The 23,165-nt window shown below is 40.7% G+C and overlaps 1 protein-coding gene across 13 annotated transcripts in view; it reads left to right on the plus strand.

The window, feature by feature from the left end:
* Positions 1-23,165, plus strand: part of LOC121950919 (adhesion G protein-coupled receptor L2-like) — a 182,672-nt gene that overhangs the window by 107,310 nt on the left and 52,197 nt on the right. For 7 of the 13 annotated variants that reach the window (XM_042497038.1, XM_042497037.1, XM_042497043.1 and 4 more), the window contains 4 exons: positions 5,572-5,785; positions 12,423-12,532; positions 15,773-15,787; positions 16,961-17,761. In XM_042497038.1, coding sequence (XP_042352972.1) covers positions 5,572-5,785; positions 12,423-12,532; positions 15,773-15,787; positions 16,961-17,761 — 1,140 coding nt within the window. Of the gene's footprint in view, positions 1-5,571; positions 5,786-12,422; positions 12,533-15,772; positions 15,788-16,960; positions 17,762-23,165 lie in introns of those variants that run through there. The other 6 variants (XM_042497039.1, XM_042497049.1, XM_042497042.1 and 3 more) reach the window with 3 other exon arrangements.

Here is a 23,165-nt window from a genome sequence, read left to right on the forward strand (position 1 = left end):
TTCATCTGTATTTGTGCACATTTGTGAAAGCTTACAGATACTGACAGAACAGAGCAGTACTACCGAAGATCATTTCAGTGTAGCAAAGTTCAGTTGAGACATTTAGGAGCCAAAGGAGAAATTTAAATAATGGCGTAATTGAACATATCAGTAATATATAGTGAAATAAGTAAGAAGAATTCTCTATCAACATGTAGGGATGTATATGATGGATGCACAGATCTCCGCTGTGTACCACGCTGCCTTTGTTTAAAGGTGCAACGTACGACTTCCTTCTCATCACCTTGTTTGTTTATGTCAGAAACCTTTGACTCCACCCCTTAGTGCCATCTATTGACTGTTTATGTGCCAACATAAAGGAGGCATTGGCGAATGAGGACAATTATGTTTTTTTATTCTGATGACTTCTCATGTTAGTAATTTTTTTTGTCTGTCATGAATACACTCAGAATGCAAATACATGACGCAAATAAGCACATTTCCCGAAATGTTGAAAGTATTTTCGAAATGATTTGTGTCTAATTGAATTTTACTTGGAAAGGTTTACAAGCTTGTGCAGCTACCTCAATATACTGTAAGTGTTTTTGCCTGATTTGTGTTTCTTGAATCCTTATGATCCTTATGATGAAGGTGGTTTGTGCAAAACTAGCATGACTGAGTAGTGAATATGATCACAATTATGAGTATAAGACCCAGGTCGAAAAATACTGGATTCTGGCTTTACATTGTTGATACTCAGCTAAAAGAGAAAACATTACACACCTGCATCTGGTTCAAGCTTTCTCTAAAACGTGCCACTTGAGGAGTTAAGAAGCAGCAGTGGGGTCTGTCACGCTTAGCCTCAGCAATATGACAAATCCTTACCCTTAAACCCCTTCAACAAGACATGCGTCAACGTGGAGCATGTGATTCTCTCCTCCCACCTAATGTTTTTTGTTTTTTTTTTTAAGTCAAGAAACATTCAGGAGATGAATTAGAGAAAAGGCCATGGCCATGAATACAAATGATGGATGTGGAATTTGAAGTGGCTACGCTGAATTCATGTATCATGAGAAGGAGAAAAAAGATATGACTCAGAGCGCTTCATCTAACCACAAATGGACTCTATCTGTGTGACTCCTATATTGCCAGTTTCTATTTTCGAATACTTATATCGGAATCAAGAGTGTCTGATAGCAGTTGTCTGGGAAAGGCGGGTGTAGCCCCGGGGTTTGTGGTCTTGTCTGACACTGTCTTTGGAAACAATTCCCAGCAAGGTGGAGTAGAGCGGGGACTAAAGTGTCATGGGAAATGGGGCCATATGTCCAACTAGATTTCCAGTGTTTCACCGCAATTCGACGGCTGAAATGAAATATGAGCCGCTGTGGCAGAGCGAGGACTTCTCAGGGTGTTGTCTATATTTGAAAAGCAGGTGTTGTTTTTGCGAATCCCAAATCTCCTTTCTCATATTTCACCTCGCTTCTGCGTGCCTCTCAGTTCTGATGGGCGTTCATGTACTGCATTTGTGAATTTGTGAATTTGTGTCGCACATTTTTAGGCAGCGACACCGGACGCCTTACAAATTTAGTGATGTGGGAGTGTTGTTGTGTGAGAGGCATGTGCATAGACAGTGAAGTGTACTTTTGTTTTATGTGTTACATAAAAGGTTTACCACAATGGTCTCTTGATTTTTTTTTCTTTTTTAACAAATTTTGTTCCATGGCTAGAAATCAAAAAGTTTCACTGAACAGATGAGAAATACCACAGTAAAGAACAAAGGAGCTGGAAAAAAAGAGGCAGAACATTGATGAAGCTTTGTTCCCTTATATGATGCAATTAAATATTTTTTATTTTATTTTTTTGTCCTACTTAATGAATTCCCATTGAAAATGTCCACCAGAGCAAAACATGCTGTAAGCCCACTCTGTCACTCCGGATATTGGATTACAGAGGCATCCCCCGCTGTTGGACGGAAAAGCTTGACTCTAAGATCTGCGTTGGCTACCAGTAATATCGGGAATAAAACAACATAAAAAGACAAACAATCTTGAAGTACTCCTGCTGTGACCACGGTGGGGGCATTCTTATTTGACTAAAGGCTACACCCTCCTTTATGCTGCAGAGAAAGCGTCCCTGTCAAACCCAAGCCCAGAACAATGGGGGCCAGCCTTGGGGAAAGAGGGCCATTTGCATGCAGCTGTTTGCCGTTTCCAGGACCACAAAGGCCAATCAAAGAAACCTTAATGGAGGATGACAAGCGTCAACCAACGCCTTTGCTCTCTGTCTGTGCCAGCCCTAGCCACTCTGTCTACCCTCCCCAAAAATGGCCCAGTTTTTTTTTTCTTTAGGACTGATCAAACATTCCTCCACTTCTTTCTCCCACCGTCTGATGTCCTGACGCAGTGGAGTTTGTCGGGTTAAAGGTTGGAGCAGCAAAGATGAACCTGTGTTTTTTTTGGCTTTGCATTCGCCAAATGGCAAAATCTCAACATCCAAAACCTCCATCATGTTTTCGCTTTCTTTTAAAAACCACCCAGTGTAACTCTGTGAATGGCTTCGGGTGCACCCATCTGAGCCACAGTACCACTTCCAATTTCAAGGGTGTTGATAGAAAACAAAATATGTATTATGAGAAAGGAGGGGGAGTTGTCGCCAGTGAATTATAGGCTTTCAACTGGAGAAGAAGAAAAACTCCCAGAATGCAACATATTGAGAAGCAGTCCCGGGCCCTTGCTTTGCTCTCTTGAGCTCAATAGACGGCTTAGCAGGCAGGTCAGGGGGAGGAATCTGAAAAGCTACTTTCCTCACAGTCACTCACTGACCAGAATGCATGATAAGGCTTCGTGTCAACAAGGCCAGGAATAGGGATCAGAGCCAATTATGGCAAAGTCAAAGTGGTTACCATGGCAATTTGACTAAATGGCGATATAAAGCATTTTTCAATTCCCCCTCTGATTGTGTAATTTAATGTTAATCAAAGGTACAGACAGAGAGAGTGCAGGCCATTCTCTTCCCTCTTTTTTTCCACACACACAGGGATCGTGTTATGGATTTTTTCCTGCAGTTTTCTTGACACCGTTTTCCCTGCAGCTGGTGCCCTTCTGTCGCAGTCTTCAACTGCTGCAAAGTCGAGCAGTCAAACAAAGCACAGAACGTGAGATGAAAAGCTTTTCATACCTCCCTAAGACATTGACATTTGTGCACACAAACAGTCCTCCTCTCTTTCCAAAATCTCGCAAAACTTGTTTAAACCGAGAAAATCAACACGGAAGAATACCTACATCCAGAAACCTTTGTTGTCACAGGGTTTTCCTTTCTTAGCTGTGCTTAAATCCGAAGATCTGAAGCGACATCCAGTTAAGTCGACCCAAAATACACCCCCTTGAATTCAGCTCTCTTCCTACAGAGCAAAAAATCTGCCTTTATATATATTTTAACTTTTTAGACAGATTTGTCATTACTTTGCCAATTACAACTTGACAAGGCAGTCATTAATGAGATCGAGACTATACCCAGTTTGGAGAAGAAGCAATTTGTTCTTTAGGCCGCCAGTACAGGCGAGATACTCCCCCTAATTGATGCAGTGTTAGCCTATGACCAAGGAGATCTATACTGGTGAGGTAGGAGGAGGCCAGCGAGCCACAAGGCCAATCAATCGCTAGGCCTCTGTTGACAGCAGCATGCCATCATGCCATAGTGGTCTGATAGATGGGCAGTCGCCAGTGGACAGCCAGAGAAAAGAGGTTACCAAGGCAGATGGCGTGTGCAGGGTGTTTTAGCCGAAAGACGGTCTCCTTGCTCAGAATTTTAAAACCCCATGAAATGCATTCTTTCTGTCTGCTGTCTGTAGCTGCCGTGATAAACCCGTCACTCCTTCCATGAGGAATGGCAGGCGGGCCGATCATTAGTCTCTGCAGTAAAGCCGGCAACTTCACTCTGTGTTTTATCATCCGCCATTCTGGACAGGTTTTCTGAAAGGTTTGGGTAATTGTAGTGGTTATTGGAATAGATGGAGTGACCCCTCAGCCCTCCACTTATGGTTCGGCTACACTGACGTCTCCTAATGAGGTGATAAACAGTCCAGCTAAGCAGAATCTACTGGCCATTAGACAGATCATGGCACTGTAATGAAATGTCTAGTGGCCGAATGCCAGAGAATTTATAACATTAGTTTCATATTTTGTTATACAGCTACCACTACTGGTGCGTGCAGAAGTTTCTCCTAATATGGGATGACTTCAACATTATATTCTCAACAATGTTTCACAGATGTCTGTGTTTTCTCCCTCTTTTTTCTCTTTGCGAGAGTGACATGTGCAGACTGACATAGAATATCATTATAAGTGAGCCAGGCGCAGCAGGCTGAAATGACTAGCAGACATGTGGGTTGGGGGGTTTCAGGGTAGGAATTTCAAGCCGGAACCACTTCAACTTTGAGCAGTTCAAACAATGCTAATTGCGTCAGGCCCTGATTGTCAGAAGTGTGAGGATAATTAGAGTGAGGGGGCAAAATGAACCCGGGGTGGTAAGTGTTAGTACATGACAATGCTCGGGAGCCAATGGGAGCATGGAAAAGGCAACAGGCTGAAAGGAGGGCTAATTAGGAGAGAGCAGTGCAGAAAATACAAATGGTAGCTGCCCCCTCAGGGACCCACTATTGCTGAAAACAACGCCGATTATTGACAGTTCATGCAGCTCTCTGCTTGCACTTCTTAAATGGAACACATTTGCATGTTCTACTTAGATTTTACCTAATTGTTTTCTCAGAATTGTGATTTAAAAAAAAAAACTTCTGATCATTTTAAGCTTAGATAATGGATTTCTTTCTCTCTTTTTATTGCTTTTCTCTCTCTCTCTTTGCAGATCTGCATATCTGTTCCACCCTATTTGTGACATGACATTTCATTACTTAGAGAAAGGAAATACAAAGGGATAACCTATTTCACTGTAATTTGCTGAAAGAGTGGAGGGACAGATTTGAGCGAAATAGTTAATTTTCCCCCAAAGTAGAGCTATTTGGCTCCGCTCCCATCTGCTGTGTTCCACGTATGGATTTTTCCTCCTGTGTGGACTCCAGACTCTTCGATCGCCGACACTGTAAAATGGGTTGTATTACACTCCATTCTGCCGGGATTCTGCCCTTTTTTCTCGATCTCTCTTCGCAGAGCAAGCAAAGCAAAAGAAACAAATGAGGGGGCTTGTACGACTGTAAAACACTATTCTCGGTCCAGATAGGCTTGGCTCCGTGGTGGATGTTCTCTAGGTGGAGGCCTTCCTGATGCTCTGTAGCCTTTGTGTTTGCTCAAGAATTTATGAGGTTACCATTGGTCTCCGATGGCTTAGATTTGATGTCTTAGCCAACATCCAAGACCACAGAGAGATGGAGAGATGGATTGTTTCGTCTTTCTCCATTCCTGTATCGCGTGTAATGGCCCGTCTGTTTAAAACTGCGGTAAACATTGGACTGCTGTTGCCTATTTATTTTGTGCCAGTGGATTTTTTACTGCATGATGTGTGGTCTTTATTGTATTCAAGCAGTCATCCTTTTAACTCATTAGTTTTATTATTTGCCTGTCTATGTGTCTCTATCAGGGTTCAGCCGCGCGGCCTTGCCTTTCGGCCTGGTCAGGAGGGAGCTCTCATGTGAAGGATATGCAATTGATCTCCGCTGCCCCGGGAGTGATGTCATTATGATCGAGACAGCCAACTACGGCCGAACTGACGACAAGATCTGTGACGCCGACCCATTCCAGATGGAGAACGTCAACTGCTACCTCCCCGATGCCTACAAGATTATATCACAAAGGTAAAATGCTGGGGAGAGGAGGGATCTTATTTCACAAACATAACCAGGAGCTGGCAAAGTATGGACCTCTTTGTTTTTTTCTCCCTCTGCACTGAACATGTCTGCACACAAAAGAAACGTTTAAATTATCACCCTGCTCATGCAGCCACCTACACACCGGACAATTAATCAACATCTCACACCTTTTAAATTTTCCTTTATTCCCCTCATTGACTAGATTATGTAGGTGGCATTTTGAAATTCAGAAAAACTGGGGCGCAGATAAATTCTTGACAGGCAGGAATTGACATCCGTGCGGCGGAGCTCTTCACACCAGCTGCGTGTTGTTGCCGCTGTTTGAGTCATAATCAGTGTAGCTCAGAGAGACTGCGAGTCACATGAACACCCTCTTAATTCCCTATCTGGAACATTGGGCTTGCTTTGTTCAAACACTTGTACCGCATTGAAGTGGCTGTGCCTCAGGTAGTGAGCAGTGCCCATCATCGTGCCTTTTATCCCGGTTACCCTCTCGCAGGATGCTGCTTTGCTGTCAAACGACAGCACAGCAACACTTCAACTCGACTGCTGCCTTCCCCTAGAGGTGTGTGTATTTTTAAAGGGCACTGGATGAACTATTCATAAATAGTAACCAACACAGTTCATCTTCTAATGCGCTGCTCTGTCCTAACCTGGCCCCCCTTAGGCTAGCTTCTGAGCATCATCGCCCACCATCTCACTCCTCTGGGTCTTTTCCCTTATTCACTTCTGTATTTGCTCCCATGAGATGCTGCACTACAGAATAGCTCAGGAATAGAACAAGTGCTACTGTCTTTGCTCTGTCTTCCTACATTTGCAGCCGCGTCCCAGTACTCCTATACAGTAAAACACTGCTGACAGTGTCCATGCCCTTTTGTTTGACTGCAACCTGCTACATTTTGCCAGCATCTGTTGACAAGTCAGACTCTCCTTTGCCGGAGCTGAACTTCAAACTTATCTCCATGGAAGATTCCCTGGAGGCAGTGTGCGAGCGAAAGCTTTGAGAAGACTCCGCACCACAAGCCCTTCGCCAGAATTATTCTAATGATTCAGATCAGAGGAAATGGGCTCCTGACCGTAATTAAGGTTGATGCGATAACCAGGGATGTTAAAGCAGTCACAAAGCTTTGGGAGAGCCTAATCAGTCCCCCTTCAGTCTGCAGCACACTAAAACAAGGAGGATGTTTAAACGGCAAAAACATTAAGACTCTGCCAATGTCGGGGAAGATTAACAAAAGGCAATAGCGCCGCAGACAGATAAACAAACATATTAAACAAGATTGGGGAGATAGAAACAGTGGGAAGTCCGCTGCACATAGTGGCAGTTTTGTTGGTTTGGAAATTGCGTCAAAAAGTATTCATCAGCAGTCCGTGTTTCACAACAAAAGAATCAAGTGGCTTGATTTTCAACAACGTCTACATCAAAGTGTTTTGTCAAGTAAAATGTTTGGTTGTTGATTTGGAAAAAAAAAGTGGCTGGATGGAAAATGTATAAAGAAAGTGATGGAAACTCAGGTAGCTGAGCCTGTTTAATATTCAGGTGATTGTGCCCTTGGAGATGTACTGTAAATGGACGGTATGTCCGACCGCACTCTCTCTGCCGACCTTGTTCTCTCTCAACCTCTCTGTTTTCTACCGGTGTAGGTCCACAATTTGCACACAAGAAGCTAATCTAAATAAGGCTGTTTTGCTGACTCACATTACTTTATTTCAATAGCCACCTATTTTGGGACCCAGTGAAACTAACAGAATAAATGTTTTTCCCAGTTAGAGGTGCAGCTCTCAGATGGGAAGCAAGCAAGATTCAAACACTTCACTACCATGAGATTGTGCTCAGTGCAATACAGATCACATGCAGCGATTTCAGCAGCAGTTTGAAACAGAGGAAGCGTGTCTAAGTGCTTAGCAACAACACCTCCCTTTTTCCAAAGCCTCTAAGTACAATAAATGCCAGAGTGAATTCTTACAATGTGAAAGAAATTAGCAGCTGTGGAAGAACTATTTAGATTTTTGACTTAAAGGGACAGTGCATCCCATAATAAAAAATGTATGTGTTCCTCTTACCTGCAGTGCTGTGTATGAGATTATCTATATTGTTTTAGTGTGTGTTGCAGAGTGTTGGAGATATTGGTTGTAGAATTAAATGGTACTCGGCTTGTGGTGCCAAAATAAATCAACAAAACTTAACAGCAATGTCTTTTTCCAGAAATTCTGACCCAGTTTCACAATATAATTCACAGTTTGGTTTAGTTTAGTTTAGGATCTCTTTAAGTTAAAGCATTGCTGCCGATATTCTTTCTGGGGTCTACAAAACAGACTCAGCATATTGACATGTACCCTTTACAACTTACACCATAACATTTAACAGCTTACATCAGATCACAACATTATAGAATGCACAGCGCAAAACTAAATGTCATAAAAAATAACAAAGTAACACGTAACACTGCAGAATAAACAGGACAAGACTAAAACACACACATATTCACACACACGGACAGTACAAGCTCCTGACAATGCAATCATCATCTTAAATTAACAAGTCTATTTCACTCAGTGTCCTAACACATTTCAACACTCCAGTTCACCTTAGTAGTGAGTGCAATAATTAAAACTTTAATTTTTTTTAAAAGAATTTCAATTTTTTTTTTTTTTCTCAAGTTTCTCAAATTTCTTTATTTTCTTACCATGTAGTAATATTATATTGGGACAAGGCAGACATCTCTATGGTCAATATCTCCAACACTCACATGTCATACCAAACAATCCAGACTGATAATTAGTGCTACAGGTTAGAGGAAAAACATGTTTTTTTAATTTTGTTTTGTACTTTACAGTACTTTAAATGTACTTTTATTTTACGGAAAAAAGAGAATTGTTGCCTTACTCTGCAGCTTTAACATCTTTCAGCTCATTGTTTTGATTTTCTGACCCACAAGTTTAAAGTTTTGATCCAGTCTCACCTCTCACATTGGAGTCAATCAAAGCAGCTGTTTCAGTGAAAAAAAAAAAAAACTCTGATAAAACTGACTGTATGCTACCTGCTCAACATTAGATAAAGTTTGCTAGCTGGTGAATTAAGTGGAGCATCTAGCAGCTGAGGGGTCACTTATTCCTCTCAGTAGTTGGTGGAGATCAAAAAACAAAGCTAAAAGCAGAGTCAAAGTAAAAAAAAACTATGATGCATAATTGCTCCTTTTACAGTCTAAGTTATTATATGCATTCTTTATTGGATTATTATTACTGATGCATCCACATATAAGCCACATTTTGATATTGTAGGCAGCGGAATTGGAGCAAATATGTATACGTTTTATAATAACAATAATAGATTAGATTAGAACATTTTGTAATAATAATGATAATAGTAATAATAATAATGATAACAATACCATGCATTGGACACCATGCCAATTAAACGAAATGCATACAGTGCATTATGCTGAATTAGCTAACCCTGTCTTTTGTATGTTAAATCTTTACTGGGAAAGTTTCTATACCTACCCAAGTGGAATAAAAGCACAAAGTAGCATAACATGAAATACTTATGTTAATGGCAAGTATCTCAAAATTGCACAAAAGTACAGTGCTTGGGTGAAAACAGTTTCTGCAATTCAGAGCTGGTGTCAGTAGGATTTATAAGCCACTGAATTAAATCAGTGATCTCTGGGTGTATTTGAAGTGATTTTGTTGCTCTCATCTGCCGTCAGTCAGTTCACATTTTGATGCAGTGACCCTTGTCCTTCTCGGCAGCTCTCACTGCAGCGAAGCCATAAAAAGCGAGTCTCTTAAGTGCAGCTGGCACTGTACTGTCAGTGATGTTTGAGCTGATGCTATTTGTTAACTTCATAATGGACTTTGCGCCTTTATATTCATATATAATGTTTAATAATCCATTAGTTTCAAAGGGAAGGCTTTTGTTATGAAAATGCATAGCTGAATTTAGAGTGCAGATTGAAAAGCAAAGTCTCTTTCTGGTTAATGTACATACATTTACCTTTATATTCATGACTTTCATATCCAGCGTAGTTGAAAGTGCAGAGTCAAGGCTTTGTGTGGTTGTTGTGCAGCACAGTCCCATTTTGCAGCGACAGAAAACCTCTTGAATTACTAACGATTCTCTGAAAGTCATGTCCAATGTTGAAATGTATGTCCAACTTGCATGACTGCTACTGACCTTGTGAAATATTTATCTCAGGCTTGCAAATTGTTGAATGTCCTATATTGGTGCCAATTTCTTCTTGTTTGCCTCTGGTTACTGCTGACATTATTCTCAATCCCCCGGCCTCAAGAGAACTTGATTGAAGTGGAGCCAATTTCACCCTATACAGTATTTACACAAACTCAGTCATCTGCTGTTCTTTTTTTTCTCCCCTTTCCCTCTATACTTGAACTTTTGTAGCACCCAGAAACATCTGCAAACACACACACACACACACAAACACAAACTTTGTAGTTCACACATCAGACTGTTAATCCAGAGAGGGACATTATTTCATAATGGAGGAAGGGCTGGGCATTATTATTGTATCAATATTTTAGGTTCACAAAGAGATGTCTGATAAATTATCATTAGTTATTAGGATATTGGGTAAATGCATATAAAGTCCAGTTAAGACCAAGGCCTGCAATGTTCTAAAAACCTGCTAGTTTACACCAATATGTCTAGACAAGATGATATATCATCTCCATAGCAACAACTCTCTGTACTTCTGTCCTGATTCCAGCTTTTCAGGTCTGTCTTGTCACTGAATAATCACCGATTAATCAGTCAATGAGTAGACTATGTGTTTGTGACATGCACTCATACAGCAAGCAGCAGCAACGTCTAACCATCTGACACCAACACAGTGAGGACTGAGACCAACATACGTGTCAGCCGCAGGGATGTAAATGACACATGCTCAGATTTGGGCTGTTGTCTGACCATGCTGCAGCACACAAATACACTGTCTGCTGACAGTAGGAGTGGGGGAAAAAAGTTAATACAGTATGGGCTTGTGATATATTCTTCATGACAATATTGTATCGACACAGACACGCCAAGTGCCACTTTTTAAAAATTGCATAAATTATTGCAAACACAAATTAAACTTGTGAACTATTAGAATCATACAATCAATTATTGTTTCGGTGTGCTGTATAGATTTTGCAGCAATAAAAAAGATTGACATGACAGACTGAAAACTTTATCCTATTTGATAAGACAGATACTGATTAAGTTTTTCTTTGGGGGCATAATTTCCATTTTAAAAAGGGTAATAGATTGCATTATATGTCTAACGCATTACTCAGCATATCACAAAACATTAAACCCTTTAAAATCTGAGCAAATTGTGATGAGTTACAAGAAAACTACCTGAAATTTACCAAATAAATAGGAAAGAATAAAAGTTAAAAGGTAAAAAGCAAACACACACACACACACACACACACACACACACACACACACATATATATGTAGATGAAATAGTTAACAATAACATAGTTTTCTGGACATTTACTTTAATTAATTTCCTAATTGTTCTCCATCTCTCTCTTTTAAAGCTAACTTTCAGGTCATTGTCTTGTTACATTTTCCAAATTTCCTGCAGTTTGTGGGACGTCTTTTGTCAAGTTTCTTGTTGCCTTTTTGGCCATATGTTCTCAAAAGAAATAAAACCAATTTGCTTAAGTTTCAAAGGGTTAAATGTATATAAAAGGCGTCTCAGCGCAATACAAGAAAACTGATGTCGTTCTAGGATTCAAAGGGTTAAAATTTCAATAATATTGCATTCTGACTCTAGCGACATGATGATATGGTATCACTGGGCCCCTGGTGGTTCTGACCCCTGAGTGACAGTCTTTAACGGACTTGGCCAGAAGATTTTGCTAAGTGGGTTGGCTGCTGAAACAAATGACGTGCTTTTCGATCTAAAACCAGCAGCTGGTGACTTGATAAGCTGAGTCGCAAGTGGAGTTGAGCTAAGACAGGCCAATTCATGCCATTGCAATGTTTTTACTTTAACATTCTCACAATCTTTGGTCTAAACTGGGCTCAACAGAAAAGCTAAAAACAGTCTGCAGTTCAGAAACTTGCATAATTTTTTTAAAATCCAGCCTTTGATATCAGAAAAGGTCAACGCTTTCGATGACAATATATTTTATATATAAATTGATATATTGCCCAGCCCTAACTGGAGGGCAGATAACCTCTCACTGAAATGACACCTTCACCTAGTATTTGTTATATGCAGAATAGTCCATTCCAGTCCACTCGCATCTCACCGCCACCTGTCCAATGAGTGTTTTAATGAATGTCTTCCCTTTCAATAGCGGTATGAAGACGCTGTTAAAGGAAATACCATTGCTAATTCTCAACATGCCTTTAGCTGCTCTCTTACTCTCTTATTATTATCACATACATTTGCAGTCATTTACATGTCCTTAATACTTTCATTTCTCTCTCTGTTTGCCAAGGTTTACACTAAAATGCATATGTGACAGTCCTGGCTGGGATTTCATCAATTTCTCTGTAACGATGAACTTTTTCCCCCCACTTTGTGTTATTAATGTTATCTTTGCCGAGTTCTCTTTCTGTGAGTAGTCATGATGAAATCTCTGGTCAATCTTTTTTTTCTAGGTGCAACAACCGTACGCAGTGTGTGGTTGTCACTGGCTCTGATGTCTTTCCTGATCCATGCCCTGGCACCTACAAGTACTTAGAGGTCCAGTATGAGTGTGTTCCCTATAGTAAGTATCGCCATCCAAATCTCATACTGAACTCTTATTGTGTGTTTTTTTTAAGTGTCTGTAGAATAGACAGATGTGCTGTAACTGCAGTCTCTGTTTCATAAGACTTGCATTAATAATAAGTAAAGGAATAGAAGTTTTGCAGCCATTTAAAGGAATTTCACCTAAAAATGAAAAGAAAAATAATTGCTCAATCATTTCCATTGGATTGAAGCCATGCAGATTTTGTGGAAACGGCAGAAAGTGGAAACAGGCACTATCCTCTTCCAGTTTTGGTTACACAATAGTTTCTGCACTTACTGTGTGCCTTTAATTAAGCCATCATTTTCCTGGTTATGGCCACACATATGAACAATGGTTCAGGGAGCGGCCGTACATATAAAGGACGCCACACCACAGAATTTTGCTGACACTAGATATCAAACAAAATCAAGAGAATGTGTGGTATTAATTTGCTTAATCTGCAGCAAAATCAGGGGACCAAAATGTCCCAGAAGTACACAACACAGCAAGCTGACTTGCTGCTGAGCTTTCTGCTTTATTGGCTTCCGCAATAATACAAAATCCTATGGAAAAATTCAGTAAGCTTTTTGTCAAGGGAACCAGGGTGACGCTAAATTCTGCGTAAGTCTACAGAGAAACGTCATCCCTAGAGCGCTCTATAGGGACTCAGTCTAAACGCAAATGGTTTTATCATCTGTAGTCATTACATTGTGCAATCAACATTTATTTTTTCTTTTAATTCAAAAGACCAATTATTTTACATTTTGTATCAAGATTTTAAGTCCATTAACCTCATAGTTCTGTGACGGGATCTCCAGTTTTTAGGGCAAGTAGCTCATGAAAAAATAAGGTGTAAAAGTAATTAAGATACTCTTGATATTACAATAAAACAAGTATTTTTGTGTAAGTGAGAAGAGATATGAATGGAATCTTTGAGTTTCAGCTATAACTTAAGTTGAAAGCTAAAGCTGATGATATTCAAAAAGGGGATTAGAAAGGATTCAAATATGTTAAGCAGATTTAATATTAGATTTGAATTCATTACAATGTTACGTGTGAGATGCCGCCGCAGCACAACAGAAATAACTTGAATGTGTGGTTTGTAGTTTGTGGCGCTCACAACACTGAAAAATGATACTTAAAAAAATCATAACAGAAAAATATTCTTCAGAAACATCTTCCCTGTTCTTCTGTGAAAAAATTTGATTGGAACATCCTTCTACTAAAGAACTACTTCCTGTAAAGATGTTTTTGTTGCTGTTGTGAGCAGCCGAAACAAAAATCCATTCACATCTTCTTTATTCTGGTGGAGGAAGAAATCTTAGAAAGATATGTTCACACCTGAGCAAATATTATCCAAGCTATCTGCACAGCAAGATAACACTAGGGGCAACTGCAAAAAAATGTTTTTCCTATAATTTGGGTGAACTAAACCTTTAAATGGCTGTCTTCCCCTGAGAGAATAAGGGAGAGAATACAAAGAAGTCAGTATATTACACAGGGTACAAAAAGAGCTTCATGCTCTTCATCAGACAGACATCTGATGTTTATTGGCGAATGTTATAGTGTGTGAACTCTGCTTTTTTGTAACTTGCATGATCTTTTGTCCAGCACCTAATGTTTATCCTCTGGATGTGCGTGCGTCTGTATCTTCTGGATGTGCGTTCTTCTGTAAAAAATTTTTTTATATTATACAGGTTGTGTTTAGGAATCTGAAAATGTAATTTGAATTTTTAAAAAGTCTTTAAAGTCATGAAATAGTGTTTAAATTTATTTTTAAGGCCTTAACTGCCACAAACATTTTATCTAATTTAATTTATCCATCTTTTAGTTTTTTGTTTTTTTTTTTTCAAATCTGTTGTGTGAAAGTCCACAGTTAGGATGTTACAGATCTTTAAACTTAGCACTGAACCTAATACATACTTTTTACTTAATATTTGCACTGTTGGCAAAATGAACAATATGTAAACATATTCGTATAGAAATCCAACCTCTGCATTGGAGTACAAATATACTACTTACCTTCATACACACTTGCAATGCTTGAATAAGAAAACCACTTTTTCTCAAAAAAATCAGCCTAGAATTTGGTCAAAACTGTCATTAAAAAATATTAAATTTAATGTTGATAACTGTAGACACTCCTGTAGTCCTGTAGACATATACTACAGAGACTTCTGGAGTAAAACCGATAAAAATCCTAAATGTTTAACCAAATTCCTGTCTTCAGTCATGGATCAGCTTTAGTGTTTCACTGTGAACATGATTTAATTAAACGTACTGTAGAGTTGTTTAAATCCGGCACTATTTTAAAACGTCTGTGGTATCTGATTTGAGTTAATCTACCCTAAAAGGGTGCTGTAGAGTAGTTTATAGGAGCAGCTTTAGGCCTCATCCCTGCCTGTGAAAGTACTTAGTATTTAAATTGATGAATTGTAAACATCTACAGAAATATTCACCTCTTTTTCTCTTCTTTCAAACAGACCTCCCTTTCACCTCCTGTCCCGTTCCCTCCCTGACTAACCTATGTGCTCTCATTTTTTTTTTCTAATCTTTCTCATGTTGTCTCCAGCCTCTCCCCACCGCCTCCACGCAGAGCGTACGCAGCTTCAACTAAAGCAGCTCCATATTAGGCCGACTGTTCATCAGTCATCTCATGTGCTGTTGCTCTCTTTGGCTCATTTAAGAGTTTGGTCTGTAACATTAGCACCGTGTCATGTTTTACGTGTGTGGGCGAGCAAGTTTGGAATCGAGTTTTGATTTGTGTTTATAAAGTTTGAACAAATTCCACTCTCCGTCAATACACGCCAAAAATAACTGCTGTGATGTTTCTCTAAGACTGTTATCCATCTAAATATGACCAGGAGGTTTTTTTTTCTCCTGCCACTTAGGAGAAGCATTTTTTTCGAGGGATTTATCCTGCTTTTACATCGGCCAATGCATTATTTTGTTGGCAGTTAAAGGCGGTAGAAATGAAAAGTCTAATGCGCTGGAAAGCATGGCACATAGCTTGTCTCCAGCTATAACTTGTCTGTTTTTATATCCTAGGATGAGAAGCCGTTTCACTAACAAACACTTCTTCCCCCCCGTAGCTCTTCTTCCCAAAGCAGCCCTGCAGTTCATCTCATGGTCATATCCTCCAGCTAATTCTTCTCTTTGTACCTGGTAGTTGACTCATGATAACCTTTTTCTCCCTTTTGCACTCTTTTTTGCTTTCTTTTCCAATGCCTGAAATAGAAGTGGAGCAAAAAGGTAAATGAGTGGTCTGGTCCCCCCCCCACCCTCCCTCTGGCTCCTTGTTCTGTGGTGTTGAGTACAGCTCCCCTTACGTCTCCTCCCCCCTCCTGATTGCCTCTCCTGTCAAATGCTAAAACCCCATAGGAGGATTGTTTGCACCCATGGAGTCCAAATGAATTAAAAAAAACCCTGAATTTTCAAAATGACATCCACGGTCATCGAATGTAGTTTTTTTTTTCCTTCTTTTTTTTTCGCAACGTGAAAGAAAACACCAACTGTTGGGTGTCGATTTGTTCCAGGGACTCTTGCCTAGCACTGTGTTAACCCTTGAAGAATGAGTGTGTATATATTCTTATTTGGCATAGTGTTAGTTTGCTTGGCCCAACTTCTGCTGCACCCATAGCACGTGATGTGAAATAGCAGTGATGGCTGAGTGAGATTGGCACAGATGAAAAAAAGAAAAGAAAAAGCAAAACAAGAAATCACTTGTGTCGCTTTTATCCAGAACCAATTAATTTAAAACCATCTAAGTGGAAACCTTGCCGTGGCCTCCCTCACCCATCAGTGGTTACTTTTGTCTTTTGCTGCAGAAGTAGTGAAAATCCTTTACCACTGTTGTTCGATTTACCCCCCCCAACCTCCACTTTCATTTTACCTCTGCTTTGCTGCCTCCACCACCATCGACAACCTGTTGTTCACTCTTATCACAAGATGTGAAGTCTGTCCCCTTTTTTGTTTTTGGTTCATGACCTCAGTCATGTCAGTATGCATGTGCAGTGTGTAGCTGTTCATGTGGCATTTGACGTCAGAGACAGGCTGGTATTTTTTTTTTTTAAAAAGTGTGAATTCTACTTCTCCCATTTGCCATGTCTTTCATTTGCAGGATTTTTACCCTTTTTGTTCCCGTTTTATTTTGTTTTGTCCCTGTTAGGATGTAGCAGCAGACCCTTGAGATGCGAGTTCACGTCATATTTCTCATTCTGAACAATGTCATTTATTTTCCTTTTTCCCTATTCATTGGCAGTAGCACACACTAGTTAAAACATTCCTCCAAATTCACAGTCCCTGATCTTTTTATCCCCCACCTGAGTTGTACAGCAGCAAGAATGATGCGTGTCAAACGTGCTACGTATGTTTCAAATTTCTTCGCCTTATGGTGTTTTCTTTCACTCTCTTCCCTGTCACTAGTTTTCATTTGTCCCGGGACTCTGAAGGGTGTAGGAGACGCCACCTTCCTGTTTGAGGCAGAGCAGCAAGCCGGGTCGTGGTGCAAAGACCCGCTGCAGGCCGGTGACAAAGTCTTCTTCATGCCCTGGACTCCGTACCGCACTGACACTCTCATTGAGTACGCCTCTCTAGAGGACTTCAAAAATGGTCGCCAGACGACCACTTATAAACTGCCGCACCGTGTTGACGGGACAGGCTTCGTAGCCTATGATGGTGCTATCTTCTTCAACAAGGAACGCACTCGCAACATTGTCAAGTTTGACCTGCGCACTCGCATCAAAAGTGGCGAGGCGATTGTTAACAATGCCAACTATCATGACACCTCACCATACCGCTGGGGTGGCAAGACGGACATTGACCTTGCAGTAGACGAAAGAGGTTTATGGGTCATTTATGCCACGGAGCAGAACAATGGGCGCATTGTGGTGAGCCAACTCAACCCATACACTCTCCGTTTCGAGGCCACATGGGAGACAGCGTACGACAAGCGCTCTGCCTCCAACGCCTTCATGGTGTGTGGCGTGCTCCACGTGGTGCGTTCGACCTATGAAGAGAATGAGAGTGAGGCCAGCAGGAGTCAAATTGATTACATCTACAACACCAAGCTGAGCCAGGGCGAGTACACCGACATCCTCTTCCCCAACCAGTACCAGTACATCACCGCTGTGGATTACAACCCCAGAGACAACCAGCTGTACGTGTGGAATAACTTTTACATCCTGCGCTACGACTTGGACTTCGGGCCACCGGATCCAGCTGAAGGTAAGAGTCGATCCTATTTTGTGTTTAATTCACTCTCCTTTGTGTGATTGTTCTGCTTTTTGTTTGCAACTTGGCATGTCACAGATGGCTGCCTTTTAATTTTGGATGCAATTCAGGTGTGATAAAGAAAAGAGGGTTGTGTTAGTCTTGGGGAAAGGGCTCATTTGCAGACAGAAATTACAGATTCACCTTGGAATGAGGGATAGCTCCCAATGGGATTGCGCCTCTTCAGACACACATTTCTTTATTACCATGAGGCAAGGCGAGGCACTCACTCCAGCTGAAGCTTGGACCCTGACAAATTATTTAATCTCAGGCTTTATCCCATTTTATATATATATATATATATATATATATATATATATATATATATATATATATTAAATACTGGGAATACATTTGAGAGGCATTGTGCACAGTATGATAGAGGTTATCCTCTTCCCCCTTATCTGCGGATTTCAAGTTGTGTTGCCATGGCTACCTCATCAACTTCACAGAAAGCTTTTTTTTTAATTCTGCACTAGATCAGGAGATAATAACCATCCTATTGTGGCATGATATTTTTAAAAGCACCAGGCTGAAGTGTGTGTGAGTTGTGCACCACATGGTAAATCAGCGCACAAGAGTAGCTGGAAAGAGAGATCAATTACAGTGAAGAATCTTGTCAGGCGGTTAGGGGGCTTAAATTAATCTGTGAAGTGCCGAGAGGTGACATATGTGTCATCAAACAGGGACCTTACATTAAGTTGATAATGAGCTTAATTACCTGACTGCAGCCACCTTACCCCACAGAGCCGAGTTAAGTCTCCTGTACGGATTGGGGAAACAAGGATCTTGACCTGACTTCTGGTTATGTTAGAAGCTCAGGTCGCCCTTGAGCACCGGTCTGGATTAAGTTATGATTTTTAACTTCTGGATATTAGGGAGGGGTCGCCAGGGGGAAATCTGATTCTTGACCTGAGCTGTTGAAGTGGGGTTAGCGTTGATGTCTCAATGGCGGCTGTGTGCTCCTGAACTCTGGCCTCTTGTCAACAAGTCTGTTTGTTTTCCTGCCGCTCCCTGGAATCTCCCCAGCATGATAACTCGACACCCCAAGAGGTGGAGGTGGGGGGTGGGTTGGGGACTTCAAGTCAGCAGCCCTTTTTACACAGAAATTGCGCTCTAGGGCTGCTATGAAGTCACTTTTGTATGCCTCATTTGAATTTTTGCACAGAACCAAACAACAGTGTGTGATTATAGAAAAAAAATGCCATCAAAATGGAATCAAAAGAGGCGTGACATGTAACACAACAGCGTCGGCCTCTAGTGAGACATAAAACATACACGTCAGCAGTATCATACGTTTTGATCCCTCTGGACCTTGGAGAGTATTAGAGTGTTAATACTCTTGACAAAGGTCCAGAAGGACCGAAACGTTACTATAATCAATAAATTATGGTGATTAGCAAGAGCAGTGTGCAGGATCTTCTTTTCAAGAATCAAGTGATATTTTCCAATGCACCTTCATCCAAGATAGCTGGATGTATGAATACCTCCCTTTAAACATCTTAAAAACATAAGGGGTGACCAGCAGCTCACCTGGAAGAGCGCACCCCCCATACGAAGGTTGTGTCCTTGCCGCAGCAGCCACAGGTTCAGTTTAAACCCCGGCCCTTTCCTGCATGTCATCCTCCTCCCTCCCCCTTTCACACTAAAAGCTGTCCTATCAAATTAAGGCAAAAAGCTAAAACAAAAATCGAATGATCATAAATTTAAAAAAAAAGCAGTATTTAAATAGATGCTAACAAAGTTTTCCTTTTGGGACATAATTTGCATCCACATGGTAATAAATTGCAATACCGTTTCAGACACCGACAGACACCAGCCTTGTTGCTACCTTAAAGACAAGACACACTGTGCTTTTATTCCGCGATGCACCTTTTATACTGAACAGCGAGGCGGCATAATGGCCTGCTATTCCCACCTTGAACAGGCAGTGTTAAAGCTGCTTTTGTCTGTTCTGCTGAACAACCAAACCCTCAATTAAGAGTATGTTAGAAGAGATATGAAAAATGCTCAAACTTTAATGAGTTCTCCACGCATGCAAACTGCCTGCTCAACTGTTCACGTCCTGATGTATGTAAATGTAATTAACAACTGAATTATCATAATTACCCTTCTTGTCTCAAAAGAGGCTCAGGGAGAGGAGGAAAGTGGCCATCACAGAGCATTTTCAATGAAGGGTTTAATGTGCTCTCTCAGCTACTGTAATGCCTCGGTAAACATAAATGCCACATAGGCTCAGTGTTGCCACTTGTGTCGGGAACAGTGCGCTTAATCAAGGAACTCAACAGTACATAGTTGTTGATTTCACTCATTCCAAATACTTTGCCGTCCTGTTAGGGAGCTCCAATCAGAAATGCGTCCTTGCACCAGAGCTTGTCACTGTGGATCATTAAGTGTGTTTTATGCGAACATTTTTGAAATGTTGTGAGCTCAAGAAGAAGAGAGGAGGCATCTTGAGATGCCACGGCCAGCAGCAGCACGCCGGGCGATGTGAATGGCACTTGAAAATAATTGGTTCTTGTTTATTAGGTTTTTTTTCAGATCTACACCTTTAACTTCTTTACTGTGTAGCTATTAGGATTTATTGCTGCCCATGATATGGTGTTGAATTAAACAACCTATTCTGCAGGGTAATCTAATGGTGCTGAAATAATGTCTCTCTCTGAAACTGAGGGGCACTTGAGGCGTAAAGGAAATTAATTGTGCCCATTAAGATTCATCGACCACAGAGTGAAGTTACCTCGAACACCAAACCCAGTGTATTTCTCTCCTTTGTAGAACTCGTGTAACACAATGAGCGTCTGTGTCCTTTTCTGTCAGAAGCATCAACCTTGGCTGTAATGCTCATCCTGGAGAGGTGCTAAAGTGTCGGCAGGATTAGGGGTTTATATTAACGGAGTTTTAGTAAAGTGATCAAAGCAGAAAATAATTGATCTCAGCAACTTGTCTGCGTTTTCCTTTACCTTGTGTAGAGCGTTTGTAACGCTGTGGGTTGCTTAATTCTGGCTCTGGTTGAAGTGATTAGCCAAGATCTTTCCCAATATTGATCTTCCCACTTATTGTTCCAAACAATTCACACGCGTTTAAAGAAAACGTCTGCGCTCTGCTAATGCATTGTGAACACAAAACAGCAATGATCAATACTTAGAGAGTCCATCTCCTCAGAGGTTTCTCTAAAAGAGGTGGATGCCAATAAAAAGCACACCAAAGCGCCCGCTGTTACAAAACTTAGAGGGACACTAGTAATGTATTCTCTGTGATGTGCAAAGGCATTAACTGATTTCAATCCAATGAATTAAAAAAAAAAAAAAAGCAATCAGAGGAGCAGGCAATTGCTGAGAGCGTTTCAAACTAACAAGGAGGGAAAGGAGAAAATTAATTTGTATTTGAGGTAGCATTGATCTGAGGCCTTTAAAACGAGAGGCATAAAATGAATGGCTTTGTCCAAAAGGCTCAACCACTCGGCGTAATCTGGTAGCAGTGGGCACAGCGCTCAATTGAAATGTCAAGCAAAACCACTATTTCATATCTGGCATGCCACATGATAGATATCTATCATTACTTTTTCTTTTTTTGCTCAGCCATTTTGTGGCTAAACCCAGCTGTGCACCTCGCTGCACTTTGCTTTCATATCCCTGAACGACACCTCCAGGTGAGCCGTCAAGACAGAGGACATTTATAGATGTATCGCGCACTAAGCCTGTGTTCCACCCTCTGAGGCATGATGTTTGGCAACAGAAATAGAGGCTGGAGTAAAGAAGTCAGGAGATTTGCAGGGGCTCTAATTGTTCTGCTTTTGGATCAGTGCTGGTGAGATTATGGCAGGAAACCGTTAAAGTGGACTCTATAGGCGTAGATGACAGAGTGTTTTCCTCTGAGTGTATTTCTGTTTGCACATATATCTTCCTGCATGCATGTGTCTTCATTGTGAGCAACCTCTGACTCAGACTGTCTAGTTGTGACAGCACTGTGTCGGCTGCTCCACAGTGCTCAGTTTCAGGCCACATAAATTACCCTGCTCAGACACAGGGTATGTCCGGCAGAGCTTTTTCTGTCTGCTGCTCTTTAAAGAACAAGTGTCAATAAAGCAGCGAGGCTCTGAAACTATTTCTCAACTGCTTGAGTTTTCAGCAGAAATATAGACATGGTATTCCAAAACGTTGAATAAGAAAAATTGTCCGTCGGCCCTTTACCTTCCATGCCAAGCTGTGTGCTCACGTCACGTAGGCTCTGATGAAGCAGAACAGCATGAGCGCATATAAACAGCCTAATGTAAAATTCATGTCTTCTGGGACTTGTTTCTCTGTCATTAATTACCAGCACTGGCTCTAGGTAAAGAGGCAAAAAGACCAACTGTAGCTCGCACACAGTTCTTATCCTCTGAGACAGTCTTGTTATTGTGTCAAGCTTAAATGCACAATGAATAAAGATCTAGGAAGAAACACACACACACACAGAGTCACGCCATGCTTTACGTATTGTCGTCTTTTGGGCTCCGTTAGCATGGGAACGCGCCCTTGTTGAAAGCAAAAGTGCAACATTTTAGGGGAAATACATTTATTTGCTTTATGTGGGAGAGTGAAATCTAAATCGCAATACAATTGTATTTAACATATTTATTAAGTGAGTTATAGAAGTGCTGTTAGTTGGATTTTGTTATTTTCAGACAGAGCTAAGCTAGTGGTTTTCGACTGTTCTTCATGCTAAGCTAAGCTAACAAGCTGCTGGCTTTAGCCTTTTATTTACCAAGCTATATCACAGACTGCATATGCGTCTCAACTTCCTCCCACTGTATATCAATTAAGCCAAAATATCACAGATATGGAAAGTATCAGCTTGTCTTTTTGGAGCCAGAGTCTGCATACACTGTGAAATCTGACATGTTGACTTTGCTTAAATTCAAATCTAGGAAACTGTTAGGAACTGTCTAGGAACTATTAATCTAAATTTAAGTTGATGTTATATGAAATTGTTAAATTAACTTAAAATTTGGTTATTTACTCAATATTGAAGTTGCTGTAACTTAAAATTGGCACGCTAAATTACCATAATCTGTTTTAAGTTTTAGCAACATAAGTAAATCAAGTTTACTGTTTTATATATCTGTATGCTGCCAGTTCCAAGCTCGTATTTGGGCCAGTAGAGCCGGGTATTTTACACTTTTCTAAATCCAGAAAAAGAGTTTTCTTCGCTTCATGCGCCACTGAGCAGCTCTCATAGGAATGAATGAGGCCCCGCCCCCATGGCTGTATCCAGATTTATAATAGATCCATGGAGCCAGCCACCAGGGGGAGATTAAAATGTTTTGGCTTCTTTTTGGGGGAGCTGTCATGTCGTCCATCTTTGTTTAGGGTTATTG

This window comes from Plectropomus leopardus, chromosome 12 (genome assembly GCF_008729295.1).
Source record: "Plectropomus leopardus isolate mb chromosome 12, YSFRI_Pleo_2.0, whole genome shotgun sequence".
NCBI classification, from domain to species: Eukaryota; Metazoa; Chordata; class Actinopteri; order Perciformes; family Serranidae; genus Plectropomus; species Plectropomus leopardus.